This window comes from Zootoca vivipara, chromosome 4, assembly GCF_963506605.1.
Source record: "Zootoca vivipara chromosome 4, rZooViv1.1, whole genome shotgun sequence".
Taxonomy (NCBI): domain Eukaryota; kingdom Metazoa; phylum Chordata; class Lepidosauria; order Squamata; family Lacertidae; genus Zootoca; species Zootoca vivipara.
In genome coordinates this window covers 77,510,972-77,534,961 of record NC_083279.1, presented here as the reverse complement: position 1 = coordinate 77,534,961, position 23,990 = coordinate 77,510,972, and the positions used below count along the sequence as shown (strand labels likewise).

The window sequence follows — 23,990 nt, the reverse complement described above, 5'->3', positions numbered from 1 at the left end:
GTCTGGGCTGAAAGATGGGGGTCTCCTGAAGTACAAGAAAACTTGAGGCTAAAGCATTAAGGGAAGAAAGGGAGCCCCCATAACAGCTCAGTGAAGACTGAACGTCCTCAGAGGTCATGGAATGCTGACTGCTGAGGGGAAAACAGGATGGAATGGAGTATTCTTGAATAGGGCATAGCCATTGGGAACACTGAATAGGAAACACACCACACTGCAATATTTTTTTGCAAGTCCCAGTCGTTATAGATAATAATAAAGAAATATTAAAAGTGCAGAATTGTGGTGACTACGACCAATGCCTGCCACAAATAAACAGAAATGGCTTTTGAGAGATTGACTCCAGAAAGGAAAAAGTATGGGCCAATGCTCTAAAATACCGTATTACATCTCTCTTCCCTCATTATTCCCCATGGTGTATGGAATGAATAGCAGTGGGTGAACTGCCTTGCATGCCATTTAGCTTCAAATAGGAAACATCTGAAAGGAAGGGTTTCACCATAGCGCTTGAAATGCATGCATATCGGAGAAAGTGCATCATTGTAACAAGGTGATAAGTAGGAAATTCATTTGCAAAGGAAACAGCTTCAAGCATCCTAATGAGAGGAATGCAACTCTGCAAAGTTCCATTTGAAATTTGTCATGTGCTGGGTTTTCCTAGAAGAGGACTGTTCCTCCCATACAATCTCATTTAAAAGGGAAATATAAATCCTGGGTAGATAGCAGATCTGGTATTTTCATGAGATCTGCTTGTCATCTAAATTAGGCAACGGGGTACCGATAATCTTTAATTAACACAACTAGTATCTCACCATTTTGCTGCACCGCAGCAATTCAGACCGTCAGAAACACAACAAAAGGGAGAGGGAGAAGACAAGCGCCTAGCATGGGACAACAACATTAGAAAATAATTGCCATGCAAATTGCGTTGATGACAGGAGTTGATTGCTTTTCTTCCACTCTATGAAATGAGTAAATTTAATTAGATTTCACTGTATTACACCATCCACTTATGCATATTTGGAACTTTCTCAATTTTGCATACTTTGCTGGCATGTCAAAGATTAAACAGAAACAGATTGGAGAGGAAGAGGAGGGAGGGAAGATAAGAGATTGGGGGGGCAGGGATGAGAAAGCATGGGACTTGTCCTTTCATACTCTAGTGGAATAATTGTGCTGCATGAAGAAATGTTGTGAGAGATGTTTTATTTATAGAAAGTTGGTAGTTTTCAAGAGAGAAGGCAAATATTGGTCAAGAGCTTTGGAAACTAAGGTACTCTTGCTTATTTAAAATATGCTATCTCATAAAATGATCCAGATGTGGGAACTAGTCTAGTCACTGGTGCAAAGGTAATGGTCACAAATAACTGGAAGAAGAACATACTTCCTATTGAGTCTGAATGGATCAAAATGGTTTGTTCCATTGTGCCATGATCAAATCAATTTAGACTATGTCTAAATCCTCCCAATACGCTTATGGAGAGAGAGGGTTGTTTTTTTTAAAAAAAAATAAAGCTCAGGAATAATGTTTATTGACAATTATCTGCATTGCCAAATCATGCCCTGAATTGGATCAGAGGGGAGGTTTGCACCACATTACTGTAGAATCTTTTAAAGAAGAAAATCGTTTTCAATCCTAACCCTATCTACTCGGAGGTAAATCCAAAGGGGAAGTAAATCCTAGGTAATTGGGGCTAGGATTGCAGCCTTAGCAAGGGGAGCAAAAGCTGGGGCAATGATCCACTGCCTCCTCCCAATCTTCCAATGGCTCTCTTGGGCAAAAGAAGAGTAAATCAGCTGCCCATAATCACCATTTGCCAACCCCCACAGAGAGACATAGCCTTTTTGCAAGCATGCATACCGGCCAAGTTGCTGTCGGAGAAATAAGGGACCGGGCCGGAAGTAGCAGACCGGAAGTAGCGCTGCCGCCATTTTGGAACTGGGCGGAGCATGCTCAGAAGTGACTTTTGATGCTGCTTTGTCCAGTTCCAAAATGGCCGCCACGCCAGAAGTCGCACTGCAGCCATTTTGGAACTGGGCAGAGCAGCATCAAAAGTCACTTCTGAGCATGCTCCGCCCAGTTCCAAAATGGCCATCGCGCCAGAATAAACCGGGGGAAAACAAAAAAATCCATTTTTTCAGCTAGGAACAGCTGGAAAAACAGGGATTTCTCGGGGAATATGGGAGAGTTGGCAGCTATGAGCATGTGATCTAAAACTTAAAATCAGGTCTAGTTTGACTCTTACGTACATATATAGCCTTCTTTTTTTAAAAAAAAGACAAAGAAAAGTACAGGAAAGTAAGTCACTTTTGGTTGGTAAAGGACAAAAATAATTACTAGCAAAAAAAAGTCAAAGTCAAAGTCAAGAAATAGAAAAGAACAAAAAATGAATGTTCCTAGACTAACAAATATACATTTCGGTCCTTGTTTGCTTACTTATTCATGTTATTTCCATCTTGCCGAGTAATTCTCTGGTGAGAACTGGATTGTTCTTTTCTCATAACCTTTTCATATTTCTAGCTTATCTCATCTTGTCTCAAATAGTGTGCGCAGCAATGGCTCATTACTTAGGAAGGGCATGACTGCTCGTGAGCATTGCAATGATGGTAGGAAGGCAAAAAAGTTAAAATTATTTATTTTTCTCTGCAGAAGGCAAAACAAGCCCCCCCCCAATTAGTAGGTAGCTTGGAAACTCCATAATGTTTCTGAGGATGATTTCATTCAAACTTATATCAAGTAGCCGCAGTGGCCCTTTTTTGACGTATCGGCTTACTATACCAATATGCATAAACTCCCATAAAAACAAACAAAGAAGAGGCCTCTGCCGGATCAGGTCAAAGGTCTATCTAGTCCAGCCTCCTGCTCTCACTATTAACCTTCAGACATCTTTCGAATACCCTTCTGGTGGCAACACGCCCATTCAGCTGTTTGTTTCCCTTTTCTAGATGAGCCAATCGTTACTGTGATTGATTTGTGGTCTTTGACCCAGCTTTGACAATTTATGTGATTGGGTGGTATTTAGAAACTTTTGTAAATTTGTTGTTTAGTCGTTTAGTCGTGTCCGACTCTTCGTGACCCCATGGACCATAGCACGCCAGGCACTCCTGTCTTCCACTGCCTCCCGCAGCTTGGTCAGACGCATGTTGGTAACTTCAAGAACACTGTCCAACCATCTCGTCCTCTGTCGCCCCCTTCTCCTAGTGCCCTCAATCTTTCCCAGTATCAGGGTCTTTTCCAGGGAGTCTTCTTTTCTCATGAGGTGGCCAAAGTATTGGAGCCTCAGCTTCAGGATCTGTCCTTCCAGTGAGCACTCGGGGCTGATTTCCTTCAGAATGGATAGGTTTGATCTTCTTGCAGTCCATGGGACTCTCAAGAGTCTCCTCCAGCACCATAATTCAAAAGCATCAATTCTTCGGCGATCAGCCTTCTTTTATAAATTAAATAATTAAATAAAATGTTATAAACTCCTTAGCAACAACCTTGCAGACAGTTTGGCTGCTGAAATTCCACCATATCCGACCTCTAACTGTCCTCAGGAAGGCAGCTTGGACTTAACCAGAACTCACATTTTGACATGCAGAGTAGTGGGTTATACTGCCCCATGTGCTCTTTCAGACATGAAAGTTTTGGGAAGCCAGCAGCAGTTATTGTATTATTATTATTATTATTATTATTATTATTATTATTATTATTATTATACCACCCTATACCTGGAAGTCTCAGAGCGGTTCACAGAATAAAATATTTAATGAAATAAGTTAATTATCCAAATGCAGAATTGCAAAAAATAAAATAAAATGCTTGTTTCTCTCCTACTGCTTCCAACTACAAAGCACTAGAGCCACAGATTTCATTATTAGCATTCTCTTTCTTTGAAGTCACTGAAGATACATATCACATAGATGGCGAGTTTTTAACGTATTGTGACAGCAGCTTAGTTTTCCAGGTTCATATACCCTGCAGTAAAATACAACTGATCTATTTGTCATTTTCCCCTGTACATGCACAAGAAGGATGTAAAAATGTATTATTTGAGCATCATTTATCTTTCATCTGAAATGATTGCCCAATTTGACCTTGGTCCCCCCCCCCATTACTGCCCATTGTTATGTAGCCTGAAAGAAAATAGGTTTTAAATGCCAAAGGTAAGCAACAGAAAATGTGTCCTTAAAAATGCTCAATGACTTGTCAACCTGTTTCTACCTAGAAGCAATGTGGAATCTATTCCACAGATTCCACATTTGCTAAAGCCTTTTTCATGCATCATACCTGTGTTTATGAGTGTGCACATGGGAACGCAAGTGTTGGCGCAATCATATCTAATGGTCCTGCTGCAACCTCCACATGACCTGCTGCATTTCCCTTCCCTGCCACATGTACAATTGAACATGCATATGGCACATGAAAAGTGTTAATGTAATCGCAGTCAGGCAGAAAATGAAGGCCCTTTCACACAGCTATGCTTCCATTCAGTCACACGCAAAACAAACATCAGTTGTCTTAACCTTTTTCAACAGGCTCAAAGAAAGAAGCACAGAAAGATCAAGAGGCCAACAGACCCACAGTTTCATCCCCTAAGAGACTGGTTGTATCATCCACCAAGCTCCACTCACCAGGTATGTATAAACCAAACACACTTGTTTTTAAGGACTGCTTGAACTTTGCCAATATTTAACGTGCATAAATATTGTGTGTCGGCAAAAACTTGTGCCATTGAAAGGAAGCATGCACCAAAAGCTGTTCTATTCGAAACGAGTCAATGCTATTTTTCAAACCAAAGTTCAGCAGGCACATAGACATCCGCTGGTACCGCACTGATGACCCATGAGTTTGGTAGTCCTGGTCAGGTAAGTGAGTCCCTCCCAAATCAACTTGTGAAACCCAGAGAATCCAGTTCCGACATCTCATTAGTAAAAGGAATGGGAAGCAAATTATCAAGAGGTGAACTTGCTTGGCTACCCCTCTGACTATTCTGCTGGTGGTGTGAGGAGGAGGAGGTTGTTGTTGTTGTGCTGGTTCACTTCTGGTTTTGACTCTCAGGTCAGTAAGGAAACTTAAAATGGCTGTGCTTTCACTCTGAATTTCCATGGAGTTGGTATCTCAACATGAAATATTACTGTTGATTTGGTTCTCTGATGGAATGGGTGAGAGGAAGAGGGTTCTGTACACTGATTTGTACATGAACAGAAAATCTATAGCCCTCCCATCAGATGTCAAAGAGAAAAACAACTACCAGACTTTTAGAAGACATCTGAAGGCAGCCCTGTTTAGGGAGGCTTTTAATGTTTAATAGATCACTGTGTTTTATTTTTCTGTTGGAAGCCGCCCAGAGTGGCTGGGGAAACCCAGCCAGATGGGTGGGGTATAAACAATAAATTATTATTATTATTATTATTATTATTATTATTATTATTATTATTATTATTATTATAAATGGCCATCTGTCAGGGGTTCATTAGCTGTGATTCCTGCATTGCAGAGGGTTGGGCTAGACAGGGGTGCCAACCTGAATAAAATATTGGGGGAGGCAGGTAAGTCCCTCCCCACATAATAAATAATAGATCACAAGACCATTTGAATGGCAATGCCCGTCAAATCTAGGGGGACCTCGGCCCCTAGGAGTTGGCTCCTATGGGACTAGATGACCCTTGGGGTCCCTTCCAACTCTAGAATTCTATGATTCTCTGAAATAATATACTTCAAACTTGCAGCTTGTTCAGCAGGCAAACTCCGTTATGCCACTTGGCAAAGCAAATTATGTCCGTTTAAGTCTTTGAATGGAATAAGCCATTGTTGTTAACTGTTTAAAATAAGGCAAACTATTTGAAACACATGATTAGACATAAGCAATCAACAACTCTTAACAGTGGTGGCGGCGACAGCAACAAACCCCTCATAGCAGTAATGGGTCATTACATTCCTACAAAATTTCAGTTATTTCTACAGATACCTTCAGAGGACAAATATAATCCTGATATATTGGCACCTGTGCATCAGATACATGACTGCACCTAGCATTCTTCCTTCCGCTCAGTGTCAACAGACCCACCGCTGAATTGCGGAAATTGTATTCTAAATCGCTCCATAATTGGAAAGCCAATAGGTGGGGAGGGGAGGGCCAGAGGAGCTGTCTCCACGGGAAGACGAGAGGCAGAGGCACCAAGTTTTGTGCATACATACATGATTCTGTCGGGCTGCAAGGTTTAGCTACTAATCAGTTAGATTAATTGAGTGGAACATTTCTGATAGGTTATAAATAATGACCCCAATAAATCAAATTTAAATTACATTTTTATATAGGAGCTTACAAAAGCCATCAGGAGTGTGTGTGTGTGGGGGGGTTGTGTAGACACTATCAAAGAAAAGCTATACCTCTTTCTTACTCGCACTGGAGGAAGTGCTCTTCTAAGGACTAGATGAGGTGTAACACTGATTGCATGTAGGCAATTAATGTGCATAATTATTTTTTTTAAAAAATGTACATTGCTACTGTATGGATCAGGACCATGATATGTGGGTGGGGGTTGTGTTTTCCCGACAAATCTCTCTCTCTCTCTCTCTCTCTCTCTCTCTCTCTCTCTCTCTCTCTCTCTCTCACACACACACACACACACACAAATGTAAACACCCCTAATATTAGTTCTGCAAGGGAAGATTCCATTAAGTTGATTATTATTGATTTTATTGGAATTTGTAGTGATTTTATTGTGTTTTTAATTATTTCTATTGGGCCATGCAGCAGGTTTTAAAGAAACCTCTCCATTTGCTATGGGCCTGATAGCTGTGTGTGTACAACCACAACCACACACACGCATACAAATCCTGTAGCGGCTATTTATTTTTTATTTATTTTTAAAAGAAACATGCAAGTTGATTGCTTATTTGTAAACTGCTTTGAGGTCTTTTATTCAATTATGTGGTGCATACATTTTTAAATAGTTTTTTTTTAATGTAGTTTGATCCTGTGATAATCCATAATGCAGAAAATATGTGCATAATCTAAAACAACAACAATCCGGAAAGTATATCCTTTTATTCAGAGCTATTTTTATTCAAATGCAAAACCTAAACTGACTTTTATCAGTTAAAATTTAGACAATTAACAAATAAAAAGTTTATTTTGACAGCCCTTTGGGGGTTGCAAAATTTGACATGGAGTACCAGAAGATGTTTAATACTGTACTGCAAATATTTTTATTAGCCTTTTCAATAGCACTTAGCGGCCATAAGCCATTTTCAAATTTCACATGCTTCAGTGCCATTTATCTCAGCAGGACTCGGGCATCCATAACCTTGCCCTAGATTTTGACTTATTACTTAAAATTAATAGGATTTTTTTGAACCCAGAGTCTCACCTGACCCCAAAAGACACTTTTTGAAATAGAATTGCATCCTTTCGTAGGCTTGAACCCTTTGTATAGCATTTCCCCCCATCTTTCAAAAAAGTGAAAACAAATTATCCTCAATTTAGTGGGAGTTAAAAGGATTTCAAGGAGACATCCATTCAGTCTTTTAAAAAATGGTACTTGGATGTTCATAATAACCTTCAGGCATTGTGTTTCTTCTTATGTGTTCATGTAGTAAACTGAAGGTTATATGGGTTTACATATGTATGGGTTTACATATTTGCTGCATTGTGCTGGATTGAGACTCTTTCAGGGTTAGGGTAGACTAGCCTTTCCCAACCTGGTGCCCTCCAGACATTTTGCATTATACCTCCTATCTTCATAAGCACACAAGAAGAGCGTGCCGAATCTAGTCCTGCATCCCCTTCGCACAGTAGCCAGATGAATGCCTATGAGAAGCCCAAAAGCAGGACCGGAACACAATATCTCACTCTCCCCACCTGTGACTCCCAGCACCTAGTATTCAGAGACTTACTGCCCCAAACAGTGGAGGAAGAATATAGCAATCATGACTAGTGTCCACTTATCCTCCATGAATTTGTCTAATCCTCTTTTAAAGCAATCCAGATTGGTGGCCATCACTACCTCTTGTGGGAGTGAGTTCCATGGTTTAACTGTGTGATGAGTGAAGAAGCACTTTCTTTTGTCTGGGATAGAATTGAAGAGTTTGAAGGGACCCAAGAGTCGTCTTGTCCAACCCCCTGCAATGCAGGAATATCAGCTACAGTATCCAGGACAGATGGCCATCCAACCTCTGCTTAAAAACCTCCACAACCTAAGAGAGTCCACAACCTCCCAAGGGAGACTGTTCCACTATTGAGCAGCTCTTACTGTCAGAAAGATTTTTTTTCTGTATGTTTAGTCAGAATCTCATTTGGATGAGTCTTGACACTCATTTAGCTGGCCAGATACCACTATCTTGATCACCTTGTCCAAGAATGAGATATTTGTTACCAGGCAGTAGCTATTTAAAACCTTGGGGTATTAGGAGGGCCTTTCAGAAAGTGTCCCAGCACCACTTTAACTTTATTAAAGTCCCATTGTGTTTGAATAAATAATGTGTCTATTCAAAGCATGACAAAGCCTGGAACCGACCATCGAAAAGGCTTTTCAGTGTTTCCTTTAATGTGCAGTAATCCTCTCCGGTAGACTTACCACTTGTATTATTTTATCCTCAAAATCCAAACCTTGCTGTTCAAGTGACTGAAAATATTTTAAAGCAGTCATGTCTGTACCCATTAATATGTCTCATTCTGCTTCTCCGTAACACCCCAGAATTTCACAGCTGTTAAAGGAGCGTGGCAGAAAGGAATTTTGAATTAGTCCCGGCACCAGGAGTGCATTTTCTGTCCTCTATGTGAAAACAGCAGAATGGGGACAGAATATGCATACTGAGTTGTTCTTTTAGCCCCAGGTGAATAGAGGAGTTCAGGTTTATCCCTAAGGACAAAAACCACTGTTTAAATTACAAGGACATTTCAGAGTATTTGGAAGGACAACTTAAAGGCTCGCACTTCAAATACTGTAAGGCTGTGGGGAATTGGCGAAGACGGTGGACAAAATTTCAGGGAATTTTCCTTAATTAAATCCCAGCCAATTTAGCTGCGGAGTCCTCAAGGAAGTCACTGCGAAGCAGCCTCACTGACCTTGCTATTGTACAACTTTTGTTGTCAAGTGAATTCTAAGCATTTCAGAGACTAAACATGCGTCTCTCCAAGCCCTGCTGTGGTTTCTTTTATCCATAATCATAGAGAAGATGCGCAGCTTGATCCTAGAGGGATTCAACAGCAGGTACAGCAGAGGTTCGGAGCAACTATAAGTAATATCCAAAGTATGGCAAAGGCAGCATAGAAATAATTGGCCCGTATAGCGCTGTGGTCTAAACCACTGAGCCTAGGGCTTGCTGATCGGAAGGTCAGTGGTTTGAATCCCTGTGATGGGGTGTGCTCCTGTTGATTAGTCCCAGCTCCTGCCCACCTAGCAGTTTGAAAGCATGTCAAAGTGCAAGTAGTTAAATAGGTACCTCTGGCAGGAAAGTAAATGGCGGTTCCGTGCGGTTCACTTAATCATGCTGGCCACATGACCTGGAAAAACTGTCTGCGGACAAACACCAGCTCCCTCGGACAGTAAAGTGAGATGAGCGCCACACAACCCCAGAGTCATTCACGACTGGACTTAACTGTCAGGGGTCCTTTACCTTTTACCTTATGCTAACGCAAGCCACCCTGACCTCCCACTTAACTCTCTGAACAGAAAACAATTTCTTAAATGCCAAAAATCCACAACGGCAGCTTTGAACTGGCAATACAAATCTACCGCGCCCTCGGCTTAAGTCCTTTACAAAAATACGCCAATTACTCTGGTCACTTTCACATGTAGAGGCAAGCCAAGCAACTCACCTTAATAAACCATACCGTGCAGGAAACCCAGTCATTGCCACACACTGTCCTTTTCCAGACATTATTATTATTATTTATTAAATTTGTATACCACCCTTCATCCATAGATCTCAAGGCAGTTCACAGCATAAAAATACAAAAACAACAACAACAAATGTAGTAGACATGAGTAGATAAAACAAAGCACCGTAGCATGATGACCAAACTCAGGACTGTGGTTTGTTTAACCTTAACAAGCCAGGATCGCTAGCTAGCCCTAAGCCATATAGCTGCTTGTGGGCTTGCAAATCCTGGCTTCTTAGGGTGAAACAAACCACAGTTGGATAACAAATCCATCTGAGATATGAAGCAAGAGCAATCTGGCTATGTGCATGAGTACACAGTTCATGTGCAGTATGTTTTATTAAGCCACACCTCTTGGCTTAGTGCTATGTGCAAATGCAGCCACTGCCTCCCCATTTTGCCCCATTTGTCAATCAATCAATCAATCAGTAAGCTTTATTTGCATAGCTGACAGCCATAGCAACAGAATACACGCAATATACAATTTAAAACAACATGGATAAAAGGATCAGTCATATGATTCTCGTTTAAGCCCTTAGTGTCATTGCACCCTCGATGAATCTGGCAACTTGTGTTGTTCTCAGGTCATTTTGATCTGATAGAAGAAAGAACAATGTGGCCTCAATTGAGTGGCCTGGGATAGTTATGAGTAGTGGTGTAATTAGATCGAGCCGCAAGTCTTTATAGAGGGGGCATGACAGAAGGATGTGAGCCACTGTTTCCGTGTTGCCGATTCCACAGGGGCAGAGAGTCGTTTTTCCGCTGGAATCTTTTGAAATCTGCCCTCGAGTACGGCAGAGGGCAGCACACCCAATCTGGCTAAAGTAAAAGCACGTCTGAATTTAGAGATGGTTAATTTATACAGATACATTTATCCTTTCTGTCTGGAACTCTTGCTTGGCACATCTGTGCTGCACAAAGGCAATACAATGGCATTGTAGGTAGCAGCTGCAACACAGGCAGTAGTATCCTCATCTAACAAACATACTGGGATGCTGGCACCTGGTTGTGTCATCTGCTTCCTCCATGCAGCAGTTCATTGGATGAGACTTTAGCAAATGCACATAATTTTACGCGCAAGATAAACATACCCCGGTTGTTTTGATTATTTACATCAGGTTCAAGCACCAATTCACATTACAACAGGAAATACAAATTCACTGAGAACCAGCATCTGATCAGGCACACATATGTGTCAAAGTGCATAGTAGCCCAAGCTAGCTAAGTTTTTTTTAGCACTTGAGGTAGAAAATCCCACAAGTGGCTCTCCCTGGGACTGAAAATACAATTTGCTTCCCTCTCAATAAGCTCTGCAGAGTTTATGGTTGATAAAGAGGATGGGAAAGAAAATGTGAAATTACCGGTAAGCACAGAGATTTGCAAAAACTGCACTGAAAAAATGTCTGTATGGAGCATCTTCAGCTGAATATTATTTAAAAGGTTGCATTCATTGTAGAAGGCTGTAATGTTTAGAGCAACCCCGAAGGAATGGTATGATGCCTTGCAATGTTGCAAAAATCTTCAACCATTGATCTCTCTGAAGATCTGCTGTGTAATCCATAGCTGTTTATAGCCTTAATTCTAGAGATGTCAGAGACTGTGACAACAGAAATGGGAGTGGAAATTGCCTATGTTCACTTATTTGTCCCATATCCGGAATTGAAACCATTCCACCAAATGCATTTGGAATTTGCTGTTGTTGATCAGTCCGCAAATGATATATACAAATGTGTAATTGATCACTACCCCCGCCCCATTTGCAGTTTGTTTCCTCTGCATTGAGATGAATGGTGTGGAATTACATAAGTAAGTAAGTAAAATTTAACCATAGCAGACAGTGGGACAAAAATGTAGCTTTCGTGAAGGTGAACTGCAGCAGAACAGAAACAACACTGCATACGGCAAATATAGAACAGAACAGAACAGAAAACGATGCCTTTTCACATCTCTAGTCAAGCATACATATTGGTGTTTTAAAATGTCACTGGGAAGAAGATTTTCCATTCCTTAGACTGTTTTCTCATTCACCCTTTCTAGATAAATTTGTCGCAAGTGCTCTTCAGCACCTGCAGTTTGTAAGAGGCTTGTGGCAGATCATTGGGCCACAGGAGATTCTGTTTGAAGACTGAGGTCAGCTGGGTAAAAACAATTGTGTAGAAAGGTGGTAGAAATATCTAGGGCAGCTGGGAGGTCTGGCTGGAATTACTGCCAAACTGTGTCCTGTTTCACAATAATTGTGTTTCTTGGCCTGTCAGACTGCATAGTGTGACTTCTATGTATTAGCTGGATCTCTTTTTTAAAAAGAAATAAAACCCAAGTGCTTTTATCTTGCTATGTTGCTAGAAATGAGGTCAGTGAATTCCTTGAGATTTGAAGCCTTGTGATAAAATTCAATTTATTCTTCTGGACAGTTGTGTGAAACACAAACCCACTCATTTGCAGCCTCCATTGAAGCTTCAGCATCAATATGCTAAAGGGTTATTTTAATTATTTCAGGCTTGACTACACCCTGCCTTTATTGTCTGTTGAAATGTCATTGCATGGCTTTTGCAGTGTCCATTGGGGTAACTAATAGTAAAATTTCTCAAAATCATGATAAAACATGTCTTGATAAACAATGGCTTATCACAACAAGAATAAGCTGAAGTAAGCCTCAGACTTGTCCTCTTCTGGCACAAACATGAGAAGGACTACAGAAACTATCTTCTCTGTTTTTTATTTAACCACAGCTTTTCATTTTGTCGGAATGTGGAAAAACCACCTGAACTATAGTTTGTTAAAACAAGCCAACTTCAAACCACAGTTCAAGAAGTTCACTTGTTTCGACAGACCACAGTTAAGGTAAACTGTGGTTAATAAAAAAAATGTAGTGTATGATGGGATAGTGGGGCTTACCTGACCTCCCAGTAAAGTGATAGAAACCTTCCACTGTGAGGCCTTGGAAATACATAACACTTTTCATACATCAGCCTTCCCCAACCTGGTGCTTGAGGAGGAGATATGCAATGACAACCTGGATAGGAGACAACACTGACAAAAGTGGATAGGTTATCACCACTTGCCTATCTCATAAAGGAACAATTGGTGCATCAGCTCCCAAATAGTCCGCACCAACCTGGTACCCTCAATGGGTTTTTGGACTGCAACTCCCATCATCCCTAAATATTGGCAATTGTGTCTGGGACTGATGGGAGTTGTAGTCTAAAACATCTTGAGGGTACCAGGTTGGAGCAGACTGATGCACAGACTGTTCCCTTTTTTCTGATTCCCTTGTGAGAACACCCCCCACAGTTGTCATTGCATCTCTCCCCCCCCCCCACCAAAGTGACAGCACCAGGAGCTGCCACCACTCCATGGGTAATAAGTAGATCCTTTAAAAAATATGTGTGTGTGTTAAACTTAAGTGTTGCACTTTCACAGTGACATCTTTCATGCCACATAAGGGGAATTCTTGTGGGGCGACTTAGCTGTCACTTGTTAGTGAAAGGATGGCAGGATAGATGTGTCTTGCCTGTGTAGCACAGTTGATTTAAAACATGAATGCATGGATATTTTAAGTTCTACTCTCGAATAATAACCCGAGAAAAAACACATTCCTTATTCAGTGTCTCTTAGGCATCCCGGAGCTGAGTTTTCTTTCCCAATGCTAGTTCTATGAAATTATCACATGGCATTGCAAGACAGCTTGAATTCTTTTGTTCTTATATAGCTTCAGATGTATCACATAGATTCTGCTGCTCAAAAGAGACCATGCAAAAATACTGTCACGGGCCAAAGCGTCCTGTGAACTGTATCTTGTTAAGGATGCTGAGAGCTGTTGGAAGCCCCTCACTACCCTCACAGAGCTACAGTTCCCAGAGTTCCCTGGGAAGAAAGATTAACTGTTAAAGCACTCTGGGAATTGCAGCTCTGCAAGAGGAATGGGGGTCTCGTAACAACTCACAGCATCCTTAACAAGCTACAGCTCCCAAGTTTCTTTGCTGGAAGCCATGACTGTTTATTTTAAAAGTGGCATTCTACAGCTTTTAATGTATATTGCACGTGAGGCTTTGGTTGGAGACAATCGTTCTCTCCTCTAGAGCCAGCCCAAGACATTTTGCTGCCTGAGGTGAAGGACAAAATGGCTCCAGGGTCGGCCCACCCATGAGACAAGGTGAGGCAACTACCTCAGGTGACAAGATCCGCAGGGGCAGTGAATCCTGATGTAGAAGAAGAAGAGTTTGGATTTGATATCCCGCTTTATCACTACCCTAAGGAGTCTCAAAGCGGCTAACAATCTCCTTTTCCTTTCCTCCCCCACAACAAACACTCTATGAGGTGAGTGAGGCTGAGAGACTTCAGAGAAGTGTGACTAGCCCAAGGTCACCCAGCAGCTGCATGTGGAGGAGCGGAGACGCAAACCCGGTTCACCAGATTACGAGTCTACCACTCTTAACCACCACACCACACTGGCTCTCACTACGCTCACTGTAAATTCTTATTCTCCCTTTGTTCCTGGTGTCAATCTTCATGCCTCCCCTTCTTCCCTCGTGGGGAAGCGGTGCCATTTTGTGAGTCACCTCAGGAGCAAGAATGTCTTGGGCTGGCCCTGGGTGGCTCTCTCCTACTATTCCATGTTCATACCTCAACTGGACCCGCAGTTGAATCTTACTTCAACAATGTTAACAGGACAGCATCCTCCACCACACCTGAAGGCAGCAAGTTACCTTAGTGGGGGGAGGGCAGGCCGAGTCATATGGTACACAGAGCTCTGTCTTCGTTTGATATTTCCCCATTTATATTTGGGGTTTTATCAAAGTGGTATACAGCCTGCCTTAGAACATTAAATGCAACATTACAGAATATCAAAATAAAATGCTAAAAAGGAAAGTCAAGTATGAAACGCACATTTAAACCAGCATAAATAACAGGAAAACAAAATGTTCTCTTACAAATAAGAATCAAATATAAAAATACTACAAAACCCCACATATACAGCACCACTGGCAACTAAACAAAATAACTGATATGGAAGCTGTGACCTCACTTCCCTCCCCCCGCCAAGTAATATCTCCCAAATTTGTCCTTAGCAGTCTTCCACATAACATTCCTCACTCTCAAGCCTTCCCACCAGAAAATGTTGGTTTGTCTAACTACACGTATAAAACAGTATCGAACACTATTCACTAGTGACTGGAAGATCCATAAAACTATCAAGTCTTATGCTTACAGCCTTGCCATGCCATAGTGGAACCCTCCTCATGAGAATAAAGTTTTGTTTTTATGGGCTGATGCTTTTATTTTGTACTGTGAGCAAATTCTTTCAAACACACACACACAAAAAAAAACCCATAGAGGCAAGTCTCAAGAGCCTTATAACTGTGAAAAGCTGTGTCCATACATATAAAGTAACTGATTACAGCCTTGGGTATTCTTTATTTCTTCTTGCAGGACACCCTAAACAAAGGTCACCCGTTCCAAGGAATGGATTTTCCACCAAGCCTGACTTGCAGACTCGAGAGGCTGAGCGGCAGCTCATCCAGCAAATGAAGGAGAAGTGTGATGAACAGGCCAAGAAATTCAGCTGCATCCAAGAGGAACTTAAGAGAACCGGCTGTGGCTTTGATGTCTTCGTTATCACAACACAGCATTTCTTTCAGAAAGTAAGGTTTCTTTTTTGCTATCTACGTTCCAAATGTTCTTGGTGGTATCTAAACCCATGCAATATTATCTCCCACTTTTCCAGTGGCTTCTTGTTATCGTAGGTGGTAGAGGGGAGTCATGTCGATCCTGATGCAAAGCCTAGGCTTTGCCAGCCCTGTTTTGTCAGAGGGGGAAAGTGTGGAGATAGTGTTTAAACAAGGAACAATATCGAGCAGGGCAACCTCAACCGTTGCCATCCATCTTGCACCAGGAATGCATTCTTCATTACACGGGAGGTGCATGCCACACTATCAACAATTTGTATGGAAATGATGACGCTTAATGGTTACCTTGGTTTGAAGCAGGAGAAAATGCAAGGTGGTAGCTGTGTGTTGCCAGCAAAGGAGAAACATGTGTCCCCTATACAGAGGAGAGAAACAGATTTGGAGAGGGTGCAGGGGAATGTGGGGGTGGGGTGGAGCTGGGGGAAGTCCCATTGTGCTAGCGGGAGTCATTGCACTGGTTCTGCTAGTGTCGCAGCTTAATTTAATCTGCCCAATGTTTTTGACAATGTCACATCTGGGATAGTAGAACACCATCTCCCTTTTATAATTGTGCACTTAAGACATTGCAATACTTACATGTTTTCGGATGGGTGGCGGCTAACAGATTGAGGTTGAATCCTGACAAGACAGAAGTACTGTTTTTGGGGGACAGGGGGCGGGCAGGTGTGGGGGACTCCCTGGTCCTGAATGGGGTAACTGCCCCTGAAGGACCAGATGTGCAGCCTGGGAGTCATTTTGGACTCACAGCTGTCCATGGAGGTGTGGGTTAATTCTGTGTCCAGCGCGGTTGTCTACCAGCTCCATCTGGTACGCAGGCTGAGACCCTACCTGTCTCGCTGACTGTCTCGCCGGAGTGGTGCATGCTCTAGTTATCTCCCGCTTGGACTACTGCAATGTGGTCTATGTGGGGCTACCTTTGAAGATGACCCGGAAACTGCAATTAATCCAGAATGCGGCAGCTAGACTGGTGACTAGGAGTGGCCACCGGGAACACATAACATCGGTCCTGAGAAATCTGCATTGACTCCCAGTATGTTTCCAAGCACAATTCAAAGTGTTGGTGCTGACCTTTAAAGCCCTAAACGGCCTCGGTCCTGTATACCTGAAGGAGTGTCTCCACCTCTATCGTTCTGCCTGGACACTGAGGTCCAGTACTGAGGGCCTTCTGGCGGTTCGCTCGTTGCGAGAAGTGAGGTTACAGGGAACCAGACAGAGGGCCTTCTTGGTAGTGGCGCCCGCCCTGTGGAACGCCCTCCCATCAGATGTCAAGGAAATAAGCAGCTATCCTATTTTTAAAAGACATCTGAAGGCAGCCCTAACTAGGGAAGTTTTTAATATTTAATGCTGTATTGTTTTTAACACTCGATTGGGAGCCGCCCAGAGTGGCTGGGGAAACTCAGCCAAATGGGTGGGGTATAAATAAATTATTATTATTATTATTATTATTATTATTATTATTATTATTATTAAGACATGTAGATGAGTCCTCTCCAATCTCATGTCCACTGGATGTTTTGGACTACAACTCCCATCTGCCTCAGGCAGCATAGCCAGTGGCCAGGCATAATGGGATTTGTAGTACAAAACATCTGGACTGCAATGTAGAATAATTGCCTTTAATACTCCTGGGTGAGAAGTGCTGCCCTGGGTTTTTCTAATGGAGATGATTCACATGTTACACAATTCCAATAGGTAGAAACGAAATGTGAACCATCTCCATTAGAAGAAACCTAGGGCAGCACTTCTGACCCGGCAGTATATGAAAAGAGTTTTGCTTTAGTTCATGAGTTTTTGAGACTCAAAAACTGAAAGCAAGAAAAAGACTGTAAGCATTTTATTTCTATAAGCAGGCAAAAAGAAAAAGAAAAGCCAGACAACTTTATTGGTCAATGGGCAGTCTAGAACTTAAATAAATAAATAAATATTTATTTATTTATTTTCAGGCAGGATCAATGAATTCAGATAAGAATAGTATCTAATCCAGGCTTCCTCAACCTCGGCCCTCCAGATGTCTTTGAGACTACAATTCCCATCATCCCTGACCACTAGTTCTGCTAGCTAGGGATCATGGGAGTTGTAGGCCAAAAACATCTGGAGGGCCGAGGTTGAGGAAGCCTGATCTAATCTATCCCATGCAGCTGCAGATAACTTGAAACCACTGAGATGGTAGATATGCAGATCCCAGTTTGGGTTATTGAGGATGGGGAGGACCACATCAACAAGCTGTAGGGCAGGTGTGGGACCTTTGTTGCTTTGGTTGCTGCTGAACTACAGCTCCCGTCATCCTTGGCCATTGACCATGTTTGCTGGGATTGATGGGAGTTGTAGTTCAGCAACATCTGGAAGGCCAAATGTTCCCCACACTTGCTCTAAGGCCAGGTAAGATGGGACAGAAGCCAGCAACAGCTTAAATGTTTTATCTAAAAAAACACCAGAATGGTTCGGCTCATTCTGGCTATACTGTACATAGTCATTGAACCACACATACATCAGTGATGTACTGTGCTAAAACGGAATGAGATCAGTCAAGTAAACAAATGCTCCATAGCTGGATCCCCATACAAAGCAGAAGAATTAGGGTGGTGCATATTATAGTCTTAATCTGTCACTTCCTTTAGAATCCATTTATAAGCAGCATGCCAACTTTATTGTTTGCATTTGATTTATAGCAGTGATGTAAGTACTTCGAGAGAGGAAAGCAGAGGAAATGGCTGTGAAACAAAACAAAGAGCTAAACTTCTGAGTGATCTATATGTGCAGATTCCTTAGCCAGCCACATAACAAATTATACAAATGGGGATCTTGCTATTATCTTGTGCATTGAAACGGGGGGGGGGGAATGAAAGCAGTGGTTTGGCACAGGCAGTTAGTCACTTATACAGTGAGTGATTACCACGCTCATGGACTGCTGTCTGTTAATTAGTTATTAATTAACAAACTAATGAGCAAGGGTCAAACTTTGACCTTGGATAGGCATATGTAGCAACTATTGATATATTGTTGGGAACATCGCACTTGACGAGAAAGTGGAGCCTGCTTTGTGCGCTGGCCTTGGTGCTGAAGATGCTGGCTCTAGATGAATGGTTGTCTCCCAAGCATTAAAATGAATTGGTCATTTCATGTAGCAAGACACTGGGAAATCTCTAATATCAGTTACTGCCAACCTAGGGCAAGTTATACCAGTCAAATAATCAATGAAGAAATACTCTGGCCCAATTTCAAGCAACAAAATTAAATCTGAAATCTCTGTGTTACAAGGGGCAATAGTGACATCTGCTGGGGAAATAACATAAAATAGCATAATAAAAAAATTCCTTCAGTAGCACCTTAAAGACCAACTAAGTTTTTATTTTGGTATGAGCTTTCGTGTGCATGCACACTTCTTCAGATAAAATAGCATGATAGGGAAAGTAGAGGGTGGTTCCTACGTTGGTTCTAAGAGAATAATTTGGTTGCTTTTAACTGGTCGGTTTTAACGAGAGTTGAATAAAAAGAAACTTTCAAGCTTCACAGGACTTTTCTTTATTTCAAAATGAAAGGTAAGATCCACTGGATACAAAATTTCAATTCTGGTTATTGTTGCAGGTTTTTGCTTCCACTATATAGAACACTTTTAATATCGTTCAAATGCCATTGCCATCACCTGTGAGTGTGCACATGACAGTCCTTGGAAAGTTCATTTTAAAAAGGAGTTAGTTCTAGTTTGCCACCTCTATAAAGGAACTAATTCCCTTCCAGTTCAATTCATAATTCATTCACATAGTCCAAGTTTTTTGTTTTTTTCAGGCTTCCAGAATTTTGCAAACTGTTCTGTCAAAATAGACAATATACCTAAGAAGACTTCAAAAACATCAAAACACTCAGAGAATGTTGTGAATATACATAACTAACACATATTTAAAGCTCTGGTAGCTAGGGAGTATCTTGAAACAGCAAAAAATGAGCCATCTGAGTTTTGCACTTAAAAATGGAGGTTATTCATCCAAAAGAAATACAGATACTAATAAGACTGCAACTTTATTATTAATATATTTTCTCTCCCAATAATAGATCTTGCCTGAACAAGACAAAATATTTTATAACACATTTCTAGCTGTATTGTCATGTGCACTAATTACCTTGAAATAGACTAGTGGTGCAGCTAAGGGTTGGAGGCCAGAACCTCACAGCCCTGAAAGAGGCTCAGTATGAATATGGTTGAGGAATAAAGCATTAAATCTATTGTTCTGCCTTAGAGCATGACAGTACAGTATGAATCCATGTATGTTTTGCCTCTCAAGAGCCCAAGGGCTTGATCTAGTAAACCCAGGAGCAGATACAGAAGCTAAGGGCTTATTCACACTTACCTTTCCTCCAGCCTTTCCTGGCACGGCCTGCAATTTAAAGCTGGGTGTCTGAGTCCCCCCCCCTCTTTTTTTGCTCTGGAGCTTCCCCCACAAAAACCTATTCTTTAATGTTCAGTGTCTGCCCTGATTCAACTTTAAATATTGGGTTTTCGCGGGGGGGAGTTTGGGGGAGGAGACACTCAAGCGCAGAGCATTAGAGCATGGACCTCAGCCTACAAAGAATGAAAAACAAGGTAAGTGTGGATAAGCTTGGTAATTACCCTACAAGTTTGCCTGGTTAAGTATTGGTGCCCTCTTCAGGTGCATCAGGGGAAGGAATACAGTATGTAGAATTTGCCCTTGTGTTTGGCAGGCAAAGAAAAACCTCTGGACTGGCCAGGTGAAATTGCTACGGTAGCACTTGGACCTCTTTCCTTGGCCTTAGCAGAAGAGCAATACCTACTGGGCCTTCAAACTCCTTCTTCGTGGTTCTTAGGTTTCCATCTTCTCCCTTTGCCTCCAGGCCTAGATTCAGAAATGGCTGCCCACAGAGTCCTAAACAAGTCCTGACACTGGCATACATTTTGGCATGCAATCTGAATGAATGGAAATATCAAAATATCACACAAACACACACACACACGTTTTCTTGGCTTTAATTATGGGGTTAGCAGTATTGCCCAAAAGCAGAAGTGTCATGCTTAGTATGTGTTAAGTTTGTGTGAATATAATTCCTTTTCTCGCCAGCATCCCTCCATCCAGGTCCTTATTGTGTCCAATTTCAGTCCTGGACTTTTCCATGCCGGTAAGGACACATACGACCTGACTGTAAATTTCTGGATTTTTGAAAGCCAGCAAGTATAGATTTGACTTGTAAGCTTGTGGCCTTCTCCTGCTGTGTACAGGCAGTTGCTGCTGCTGGCATAATAGGCATTAAATAAAAGGCATGGATTCAGTTCAAAGACAGGCTGGAATCATAGATTTAGGCTTGTTTACATGTGTAAATTTGGGGCTCGGAAACAGATGGGAATCTGAAAATATTGCACCCTTTTACCATCACAGAATGCAAAATGGGTCTGCAAGGAAGATGGAAGAGAGCTAACACACCCTAAGCCATACAATGTCTATGTCACAGCATCCTTTTTTTCTCCTCCACCTCTCTGAACACCTGGTGGTCAATTCCAAATTGGAGATAATTAGCCCTTAATTAGCACTGATTACATTTTTACCTTTTCAGCTTGCAAGCTCTAGAAACTGCTAACTTGTCCAATTAGGCTGAACAGAGGCACCCCCCTGCTGGCTCGGAGCAAGGACACGCACACACACACTTTTCGCAAAGCAATTTACTTGCGGATTCATTCCAAATATGGCAGCAGAGGAGCAGGTGCTAGGATTTGGTCATTAGATGTATTCTTCATCTGGTCTTGCATAGTTTCTGCACTGAGCGAAATGCTAGCTTTGGATTCCAGGAAAATGTTGTTCCATTTGCTAAATCATGTAATACGTGTGTAAAAGAATGGTTCCCCCTATTTCTTCTCAGTGAGGCCCCATCTGTGCTCTTCATTTAAAGCACAACACTTTAAAGTCATGCCCCCCCCCAAGGGTTCTGAAAACTGTAGTTTGTTATGGGTGCTGAGGGTTGTTGGGAGAGCCTGATTCCCCTCGGCCTGAGTTCCGGTTCCCAGAGTTCCCTGGGTAGAGGGTTTGGCTGTTAAACTACTTTGAGAACTGTAGCCCCGTGAGAGGGATAGGACTCTCCTAACAACTCACAGCACCCTTAACAAACTCAGTTCCCTGGATTCTTTGTTGGGAAGCCATGACTGTTTAAAATGTGATGATGATGATTTGAACATATAATGTAGATGGGACCTGTTGTTGTTTAGTCGTTTAGTCGTGTCCGACTCTTCGTGACCCCATGGACCATAGCACGCCAGGCACTGCTGTCTTCCACTGCCTCCTGCAGTTTGGTCAAACTCATGTTCGTAGCTTCAAGAACACTGTCCAACCATCTCGTCCTCTGTCATCCCCTTCTCCTAGTGCCCTCCATCTTTCCCAACATCAGGGTCTTTTCCAGGGAGTCTTCTCTCCTCATGAGGTGGCCAAAGTATTGGAGCCTCAGCTTCACGATCTGTCCTTCCAATGAGCACTCAGGGCTGATTTCCAGCCCTGAGATGGGACCTAATAGGGTGGATATTCAGTTACATTGCAACCAAAGACTAGTTTGGGGCAAAATGTAGATGGGAACCTACTGGGAAATCTCTGGGTGATTTCCAGTCGATTGACAAATGCAATTATGGCCTGGCATGGACTGCTGGTTTCCTGCACACCCAGGGTTCTGATCTGAAGAAGTGTGCATGCACACGAAAGCTCATACCAAAATAAAAACTTAGTTGGTCTTTAAGGTGCTGCTGGAAGGAATTTTTTTTTTTTGACTACGTCAGACCAACACGGCTACCTACCTGCACCCAGGGTTCAGTGAGTACATGGCTTTTTCCCCTGTCTGATGTACCGTGTTTCTCATATTATAAGACATGTCTTATATTTATTTTTTCCTCAAAAAAACACACTATGGCTTATTTTCAAGGGATGTCTTATTTTTTTCCTCCTCCTTCTGCCGTGGCCGGCATTGCTGCTACGCCTATCACTATGTCTTATTTTCGGGGTATGGCTTATATTCCTTGAATGCTTAAAAATCCTGCTATGGCTTATTTTATGGGTATGTCTTAAAATATGAGAAACAGGGTACAACTGCTCAATAATAGCAACAAATTTTTTACTTATCCCACCTAAATTAGGCTGCTGCAATGGGAGAAAAGCTGGCCAGAAATGGACTTTTGTGCAATAGGACTGTGAGCTCAGTTCTTTGGGGGGGGGGAGGATCCCGAGTTCAGACTGCACTCAGAGGCACTCTGATCATTAATGCTTAGATGACAGGGACCTGCTTTCATAAAGATTGAGCAAACATTGGTCAGCCAATAGTTTGCCATGCACAGTGATTTTCACACACATGTAACATCTGGAGACTTTTCTTGCCTTCCTTTGTTTTTCTAGGATTGGGGACTGAAAAATAATGTGCCTGCAGCAAATATTATTTCCTTTAATTAGGTTTTTTTTTGTCAATAAATAATTACATAACTGACATCCCAAAACATCAGCTTAAAACCATTAAAGTAACATATTGCAGAAATGATGCTATTCAGCCTGGCCCTTGGTTTATGCAAAGCTGATTTTTTGTTTGTCTCTTGGGTTCAGGATGAAACACAATGCTTTTTTAAAAACATATAATCTGATGGTGCTATTCACAAATGCTCAGCTAAAATATATTGTTGCAGTACAGATTGCCTGACTGTCTTGGCAGTTTTAAAGCCATAATAAGCAGCTTTCTGTTTTCAGGAGATTCAGTTAGAATATAAAATAGTTTAACTTCATTGAAATGTATATGAATGCCATGTTTTAAATTTAAAGTTATGATATGTGTTCCTTTTAAACTTGTGTGGCTGCATCAATAACAACAACCCCCCAAAAAACCCACCAATCCTATGCATTGATCTAAATCCAGTTTCGTAGCAATTATTTCATAGAATCCTAGAGCTGTAAGGGACCACGAGGGTCATCTAGTCCAACCCCCTGCAATGCAGGAATCTTTGGCCCAATGTGGGGCTTGAACCCACGACCTTGAGATTAAGAGTCTCATGCTCTACCAACTCACACAGGAGAGATAGGGTGTGTCTATGTGGGAGGAGATGGGTCTTGCCTTTCGTTTCCAAAATGAACTACATCTTGAACCGAAGCTCAATAAAAATGCAGAAGTTTTCAGTCACTGTAAATGCATCACTGCGTGATCGTATCTTCCCTAACAGAAATGAGAGGTTATCCACACAAATCCTTTGATTGGTTTCTTTCTGCACTGCAGATAACGTCATTTAGCGTTATGTGAAACATCATTACTTACTGTCCTATTTCCCATTGCAGTTTACTCCTCCGAAATAACATTAGCATGCTTAATTAAATTACAGGGAGAAGGGAATTGGAGGTTGCCTGCTTTGCAATTTGATTATGGTCTGACATTGTAGCTTCTAGTCATGTTAGGCACGACACAGCGGCCTCCAAAT

General features: G+C 41.8%; 1 protein-coding gene across 3 annotated transcripts in view; it reads left to right on the top strand.

The window, feature by feature from the left end:
* MTUS2 (microtubule associated scaffold protein 2) overlaps window positions 1–23,990 on the top strand; it is a 192,289-nt gene that overhangs the window by 131,718 nt on the left and 36,581 nt on the right. For all 3 annotated transcript variants that reach the window (XM_060273811.1, XM_060273810.1, XM_060273812.1), the window contains 2 exons: window positions 4,516–4,614; window positions 15,297–15,508. In XM_060273811.1, coding sequence (XP_060129794.1) covers window positions 4,516–4,614; window positions 15,297–15,508 — 311 coding nt within the window. The remainder of the gene's footprint in view (window positions 1–4,515; window positions 4,615–15,296; window positions 15,509–23,990) is intronic.